This window comes from Pieris brassicae, chromosome 11 (assembly GCF_905147105.1).
Source record: "Pieris brassicae chromosome 11, ilPieBrab1.1, whole genome shotgun sequence".
NCBI lineage: Eukaryota > Metazoa > Arthropoda > Insecta > Lepidoptera > Pieridae > Pieris > Pieris brassicae.
Window position 1 is genome coordinate 5,111,169 of NC_059675.1, and position 9,117 is coordinate 5,120,285.

Here is a 9,117-nt window from a genome sequence, read left to right on the forward strand (position 1 = left end):
ATTACTTCATTAAAGTAACATAATATACTTGATACTTGTCATGTTATAGTTTTTCTCTACTAAACTGAGATTATCTGAGAAGAGCAGTGGTGGCCTAGTGGCTAGGCTGGCTTGGGTGGTTTGCGACTGTCATCCCGTAAGTCATAGGTTCAATCCCGACTGTCTATCAATGAACTTTCTTTTTATGTGTACATTGAACAATCGTTCGAACGGTGAAGGGAAGCATCGTAAGGAAACTGGCTTGCCTTTGAATCAAAAAGACGGCGTGCGTCAGGCACATGAGGCTGATCACCTAATGCCTATTAGATTAACATGAAACAGATACAGAAATTTAATAGACGAACGATCGCGTCTTCAAAAATGTCTTTTAGAAAAAATACGGATAAAATGACTTGCTAAATCTATCATTCGTTAAATATATATTAACGTATTTCACTTCGTTATGGAATACTGTCCCTGAATTATTTTAGTCACGATTATGATTTAATATTGTGTTTAAACGAACTCTTTCAATCGTCGTCATTTAAATAATTACTTAATAATAATAAATAATTAAGTAAGGCCTTTATTACTAAAGTAGTTGAAAGGGTAAAAACAAAACAAACGCCTATATTACCATTTAATGTAAAATAACATAACATTATTCACCAGATCCAAATGCATTACAAAATGTACAATATTATCTAAATATTTTTCGTTACAAAAAAAAATGTTTTTTTGTCTATTCATTGGTTTGATGGAAAACACAAAATATTAAAGATGGATAATGCCGTTCATGGTTCATTCTCGGTCTGGTGTAATATTCTTCGTAAATCATTTGGATTCGACCGGAACTTAACTGATACGAATCTGACTGGTGAATGAATGCACATATTGTTTTTCATTCAATAATACCGAGATTCGACAGCGAGCGAATCGTGAACGGCGATATAAAGTGGACCCAGCCCGTTTAAAAAAAACAATTTAAAATACAGATAATAAGCGATGAATTCCAAATCGATAAACATGAGCATTATATTTGTAATGAATTCAGTCGCATGAAGTCTTCGATACCCAGCAAAACCATTATTTTGGGATGATATCCAGAACTTTAAGATAGGAAATACATGTCGTAGAAGTTATATCACATATGGTGCCCACATAACTTAATAAAAATTACGTGTAGTATTAACATCTGATATTAAATTTTGTTGTCAAAACAATAAAAATACGTTAAAACGTAATATAACGTAATAAGTAATTATTTTAATTTGACCGAGTTGTAATTTGCCTCACTTGTTTTCCAAAGGATCTATTCTCGTAATTTCCAACTCCATGCTGTCCAATTTCTTGTCACTTTCTGTTTTCTTCACTTTCCTTAAACAACAATGTATTGAAATCACAATAAAGTAATCTATATTATTATAAATTAATTTTGAAGAAAAACTGAGGTCTTAGGTTTGAACCCAGGCTGTGCACCAATGAATTTTGCATTCTATGTGCGCATTTAACACTCGATTGCACAGTGCAAAAAATATTGTGAGAAACAATTAGGCACTAATGTCGATGAAGTGTGTGAGAAAGCTGCTCATCTACTTGTCTATTAAGAAAAAGATGATCTCGTAACAGATACGTCGAGGTTGTAGGGAATAGAGAGAAGTAGAAAATTCTGCTTTATACTTCACAAACACAAAATCGACTACACTCTTGACTACTGATTTCAACTTCAACAAATAAATAAATAAAACTTTCATTTGATACTAGCGGACCCGACAGACGTTGTCCTGTCTTAACTATGAATATTGATTTCGAATTGGTATAATTAAACAAAAATGCTTTATGATATAATATAACATTCTTTGTTTGTTTTTCTGGCGCGTATATAGATAGTTTTGTTGGTATTCCGACACAGCAACAGGCGACATATAACTCGCCATGTGTAAAACATGAAAAAAGTTGTGAATTGTAAAAGCGCTATATGCACTGAAAAAAATTATTGCTATCATAACAAGTCATGAATGATTACTTATTATGGTGGTTAAGTATTCTTCAATTTTCTAATTTTCCGCGCTATTTTCTTATTTTTCCTTCTAAGGATAACAAACACAACAAAAAAAGAATTAGCGATATCGGTCCAGCCGTTTACGCGTGATGACCGTAGGTACGTGTAGGCGTAGAATGTGCTGACCATCCGCGCATCTACTGCTGCAACTCAGGTCACACAGCTGCATCAGCGAAGTCGACCGACTTAAAGAACATGTCCAAACTGCACTCGATTCCCTTCTGTCTCTTTCACCTGCTGAAGTCGTTTTACTGGGTGATTTCAATGTCCATTGTGAGTGGTTGAACTCTAGTATGACCGACTATTCGGGAAGAGGTATCCATGATTTCGCTCTTGCATATGGTATCTGTCTCATAGGTAGGCCGAAGCCGTGGAAAGTAAGGAAGAGGCATTGCTAGCTTGGATATAGCTAAAGCGTTCGATAGAGTTTAGTATAGGGCGCTTCTTTCGAAACTACCGTCATACAGTTTGCCCGATGGGTTTTTGTTTTGGGTGACACTTTGGATTAATTTTATGACGAAAATTTATATAGAACATGATTTTGAAATTTACACCATATATTTTATCGCTAGCCAGGTAATCCATTTCAAAAAAAAACCTGATAAAATAACATTAATTTAATGTTTTACATAACTAATTGTTATTACGGGCCGGCGCGCCTCAGCGCTCCAGCACTCCATTGCGTACCGCAGTCCACCCCGAGACACTAGACACAGCAATTCGTGCAGGAATAGTGCCTTAAGGTTAACAAAGACTCAGGTTTGTTCGTTTTCTGCCAAGAAAGATATTTTTGTCGTGTCTCCACAATTTGTAGGCGCTCTTAGTACTTCACACAACCTCCGTGTGCTTGGGGTTGGCATATCGAAAGAAGTCCAATTTCACATTCATCAGGAAGAAAAATCCAAACTGGCTTCGATAAAGCTGGATGTTTTGGGTAGGGCTAAGCAGTAATTCACTGAGGTGCAATGTTTGCAGCTCAACAAGGCTCAAGTACGACCTCATGTGGAATAATGCTCACATTTTTGGGCTCCCAAATATCAGCTTCTTCCTTTTGACCAAATTCAGCGAAGGGCTTGTCGAATTGTCCATCTCCAATGTATTACTCATCGGCTAGATTCTCTCTCTACGCAGAGCCATTGCTTCTCTATGCTTTTTTTATTTTTTTATACTACGGTGAGTATTCTGAAGAATTGTTTGGGTTGATCTCTCCTGCTTCGTTTCAACACCGTATCAATTCCAAAATTCCTGGGAGAAACGGCCTCTATCTATTCGAACTTGGAGTGTACTCCGCCCTTTAAGGGCGGCAACGCACCCACTAAACTGTGCTAAACTGTGAGTGTCATGGGCTGCAATAACTGCTTTTTGGGCGTCCCGTATACTCGTTCGCTATCATGCTATGCCCTATTATATATATATATATAGTTAAGTGTATTGACTACTCTTAACTATAGACTAAAACTATGTTTATGTATAACATTTTTAGCCACCACAAACTGAGGGTAGAGCAAGACAAAACATATCTATGTAAAATTATAAATTGTATGGTTTGTGAAGTTGTATGGGATAATATTTGGATCTACTAAACTGATTTTGAAAATTATTTTATCAAAATAAATCGCGTTATTTTTGGATTGTCATAGATTTCATATTAATCAGAAAAATTACTTGAACATGGTAGTCAGAGTTGTAAAGTAAGCCGGAGGAAAAACTAACGAAAACTTTTGTTACGAACGTTGCCTTAACGATCAATCATTAAGTTCTGGAGTAAGCTCTATTATATTACCTAGAAGAAAGTCGATAACACTTTTCTTTTAATTATCAAAAGGATGGTTCATATAAGGGAGCGTTACGTTGCGGGGCCGGGATTGAATTACGCGTTATTGTTAATATAATTTTCTACTTTCCAGTACTTTACACCACATAATGGTAAGTTTTAGGTTTAAAGATTCATTGGAGTTGGTCACGCAACGTTTTACTATTGGAATAATATCCAAAAATTGCGTGACGTAATACTTGAACGGTCCCTGAGCGATAATGTGAAATAAAATGTTTTTAAATATTTGGAGGACATCGATTTAAATCTTAGTTTAATAAATTATCGGTAAATTCGTCTATTGCTCTGAATTTTAGTAACAACATAGAAAGTATTTCAATTACCACATTTTCAGTCTCCATAGAGCTATTGTTTCTACTCCTTCTATTTCTCTGTTTCAATTTCTCTTCAAAAGTTGATATAAAATCAGTTTGGTTTGTATAATCTTCAGGTGTTCCAGCTAAATACTCTGATCTCACTGTGATATCTGAAAAATATTTTTTTTTTATATGAATATTCTATAATATGTTATTTATTAGATATTATGAGATATCTTTTACAGTTAACTGAAATGTATAAAACCGTGTATTGAGGGTTTTCATATCTAAGAGTTTATTCATAGAATTTATTTATAGCAACAATATAGTTACCTTGGCCAAGAACTTCATTGATCATATAAGGAAAGAGCCAACCAACTAATGGTGTCTGGCCAGCAAAATAATGTGCTTGTCTGTGGTAAAATAACAATCCATCTAATGCTGGGAAATCTAGATCATCACAAGGCGGGAACTTTGAGAACAAACTGTAATTAAAAAATTGCTTATTTGTAATGTAAAACAACCAAATATTTAAAAATTCAAAACAAAGGGTATATTTAGAAAAGTACAACCTGAAATATCTGTCAAATTATAACTTATGGAGAATTTATGCATTGTGGTGGAATTGTTTTCATATTATGTTAATAGCAATGATTATAACTTTTCTTTTACTATACTATATTCAACATATGAGTAGTATGTATATAATAAAGAATAATATAACTTCACCTCAACAACCTATCATATATCCATAGCAAAATTTACACACAAACACTCATAAGGTTAATTTAAATATTGTTTTTTTATTAAATTAATTGCTTACAATAATACTTACTTATTTAAGTTTTCCTTTGTACATGGTATCATTGGTAATAATTTGAAGATGACTTTGTTAAAATTAGATATTTTTTTTATAGCTGATATATCATTTAAGTGAGTTTGCATCCAAAATTGTCGAAATTCTGTCTGGAAACATAAATTTTATATCTTAGGAAAAATACACAATAAAAAAGGTACACTATTTTCTGAATTAACCTTATCTGAATTTATTATCTGTAGAATGCTAATAAATAGTGTTTCAATGTAAGTGCTTCAGTAAACATAACCTGTATTAATTTCTTAAAATATTTTTTTTTATAACATTATTGGAAAGGTGTTACCTACCTACCTATCTACCTTACCTATGTTATTAAGCAGATAAGGAATTTCATTGGTATATGTATGTGAACTTGGATAATATTTGATTTATGAACTTACCTCTCCATCTGTCATAGGTTGATTATTCCAAGCTAGTAAATCTAACACATACATTGTATTTGATTCTTTATCATAAAAGCAATCCAACACACAATTTCCACTTGATTTGGGATTACCACCCGGCAGCGACGTGCAACATTCAAATTTAAAATGACCATACTTGGTAAAGCACTTAGTGTTACCCTTAAAAAAATATAGATTGAATTATAGTTAGTTTTTTTACATGTCACCTCATTCTAAGAACAAAAAAGGTTGATTAAATATTGATAAACTCAATTAGAATTATATATAAAATGGAAGCTATCTCCACAAAGTCCATTGTTGAATCATAGAATGCATAATGTAAAAATGGTCTTTGAGCAGAAGCAGACTTCTACTTTAAAAAAAGTTAAGTATATTTTTTTACATAACTTACAATATACTTACATGAAAAGCTATGACAAGCAATCTCATCGCTTTAGGGCAAGGGGCAATATACCAATTTGTTTCAAAGTCTGAGGGTTTCTCGATCAGCCATTCAGATAGCATTAAAACATTACTATATGTTTGAGGTGTTTTATGAAATCCAGCTACATAAATATTTGGTCTGTAAGACACCTAAAATAATAAATACCATGTCTGTGTTTATTGTTGACATAAAACTTGTTTTACAAGTTGTTTATCACAATGATATCAAATATTTGTTATAAATACCTAAATATTTTTAGGAACTATATTACAATTACTAAAGATCTGAAGGAATATTATGCTTTAAAACTAAAGAATACTGTTTTGACTACAGTAATAACAAGATTTTTTTTTATGGTTTAGTTATGGTTTTATGACCCTTTGTTTACATACTCACTTTATTATTTGGTTTAAATATTTTTTCTTGTTCCACAACGTTAATAAGTCCTCTTAATTTATCAACTTTATTCTGTCTGTTGCTGTAATATAATAAAAGTAGAATTATATAGGATCTAGAAAAATATTTAAAACATATACTTTATGTTTAACCTACCTTTTTTGGGTTTCTAAGAGTTCTTTGCGTCGTTCCTCTTGAGATCCATATTTTCCCCAATTTTTATACAGGTCTTGATGTGACAAATCTTCATCCTTTTCCCCAATAGCTTCAAGATTTTGAATGGCTTTTTCTATTACTTCAATATCTCCCTCCATTATAGATTCACGATAATAGATGAATTAACCGTACTTGATTAATTAATTATTTAAATTTTAAATATAAATCTGAATGTATTGTCCATTTAAAAGTTAGAGAAGCGGTATGCCGAAGCACGAAGCCGTGCCGAACTATTTTTAAAACTGACAAACGCTAATCGACGTTTGACAACTGACACTCACAAATTTTATGCAATTATTTTATATTGTTGAGTTTTATCACTTTTCACATATTGGTATATATTTGAAAATTGACAAAATGAATAAGAATATGATAACTTATATAATATTCAGAGACAAAACAAATAATTGATAAATTTATGCAAATTATTAATTATTTGAAAAAATCCACATAGGTTCCAATAAGGATAACTTAAAGTATACTTAATTCGTCTGTATTTACATTTTATTCTTAATATGTGTCTTTGATTTAGGGCAAATAGGTATAGAATTTTATTTTTTATATTCATTTTATTTAATATATATATATACAATTTTTAAATGTTCTTTGGCGGCATATAAGTCTTTATAACAATTAACTTGAATTTCGCCCAATTTTCACTAGTAAAGTCATTTATATATTAATAAATGTGTTTCTATATAAAAATATACGTATAAACTAATAAAATATTCCACTGTCGAAAATATGCTAATAAATAAACAAACAACTATTTTCAACAAATATTTAGAAAATTACTTAATATTTTTATTTTATGTTCTTTTAATCTGAAATAAATCACACTAGAAAGCACTATATCTATATATACCTGTAGTTAGACGTATGCATCCTACACGTTAGGCGTTATAATTGCTTCGATACGGAGATCCAGCTGGATACAAACGGACATGCACAGATTTTTGGTAACCGTCCCTGTGGAAGTTGTAAACAAGGCTAGATGTATTATATATCTACATAAAAGTTATAGGATAAGTAATTTTAATATTACAATACTTTTATCAAGACGTTGATAACATTGTAATAAAATTAATCTTCATTGCTTTGCTTCTTAGCTTTGATTCACACTGAAATTATTTCAAACTTACTTTTTAAAGTATAATTAGAAAAAAATACACTGTATTGATTGTTAGTAAAAAATTCTTCTTATTCAAAAATTGTCTTTATTAGATATACGCCTGTTGGTTTTCAATAGCGATTCCAATCTCGTTTCTAATTTTAATATTTATTTTTCTTGCCACGTAATTCCAAGTGTAGGATAATTAGGATATTAAAAGCGCCTTGAATTTAAAAGTCAATATAGATCTTATACAGTAGACCCGCTTTAAAAAGAGAAACACTGCAAAGTTCGGCGTGAAACAAAATACTATTAAAGTAAACACATACAAATAAGTCACTTTATTATTATCTTTGGTGCAACACACTTGTTTCCTTCACGTTCGTATTAAGGAAATTAATAAAAAGTTCTTTGGCGGCATGTTTTTGTCTTTATAATACATAATTATGTGAACTTCTGCCAAATTTCACTCGTAAAGTCATTTATATATTCTTGTGTGTTTACACATTCTTGCTAAAACATAATAGTTAAGTGCGAATTATTCCAACTTTTAAACATACATAATATATGTTGAAAAATCTTATAAATAAATATAAATACGGTTTTTCTAATCGTTCCGTGTAAATATTTGATAGGTGGTACATCAATAAGTTATTCGCTTTGTGCTATAACGTAATTATATCTTATAATAATTATTTTCAATTAGATACGAAAATATCAGCAAAGGTTGAAAATAACATAGGCTGAAAGTAAGGTATCAAATATAACCCAAGTAAATATTAAAGTCTTTTTTTCATGAATTTAGTACACTTAATAATATTTTTTTTGGACAGATATCCAAATATTTATTTGTTAAAGAATGCTTCCACACTGTATATAATTACAGTTTCTAAAATCAATGAGATTTATATCTATCTAAAAATTAATCAAAAATGTTTCACTGGATAGTTAAAAAATCATAGTTAGGATAAGGCAAGTTAGCCAGTTACTTTAAAAAAATAATAGGTCAGAGGTAAAATTTATGTCACGCAAAACGGTTTTCCTTTGGCACTGTATAGTAGTAGGCAATTAAAATCACGAACAAAACTTACAATTCAATAGGTGTATTGTCCGAGTTTTTAAACTAAATTTCTATATTGACAAAAAAGTATTCGAAAATATGTCTGTTTTACTATTTTTAATTTATTAAAGTATACTGAAACAAGGAAAACTACAAAAATCTAAATTTAACTTTGAAACTTCCCGCGCTTATGCTTTTGTCGTGAAGTAACTTTTTTTACGAACGGAAATTCTAACCAAGGAGATATTATTTTTAAAATGTTTATCATAATTTTTAATCTGTTCTACAAAAAAACTATTTGAGTACAATCAAGATTCAAAATAGAGCTAAAATAATTATAGTCATTAATAGCATCGTTCAACGAGCATGTATGTTATCGCGGTGTGGCTAACTCATAGCACTTGCCTCATTAATTGAAAAATTCATTAGAAAAAGTGATAGCCTCTAAAAGAGCTTAA

The 9,117-nt window shown here is 30.9% G+C and overlaps 1 protein-coding gene across 1 annotated transcript; it reads right to left on the bottom strand.

The window, feature by feature from the left end:
• Window positions 1-602: 602 nt before the first annotated feature.
• On the bottom strand, window positions 603-6,707 carry LOC123716627 (snurportin-1). Its single transcript, XM_045672466.1, has 8 exons — window positions 6,429-6,707; window positions 6,273-6,354; window positions 5,855-6,025; window positions 5,429-5,611; window positions 5,007-5,137; window positions 4,505-4,656; window positions 4,199-4,341; window positions 603-1,356 (listed from the first exon to the last, which is right to left on the bottom strand). The coding sequence occupies exons 1-8, from the start codon at window positions 6,584-6,586 to the stop codon at window positions 1,333-1,335; spliced, it is 1,044 nt and encodes a 347-aa protein (XP_045528422.1). The 5' UTR covers window positions 6,587-6,707; the 3' UTR covers window positions 603-1,332.
• Between the last annotated feature and the right edge of the window lie 2,410 nt (window positions 6,708-9,117).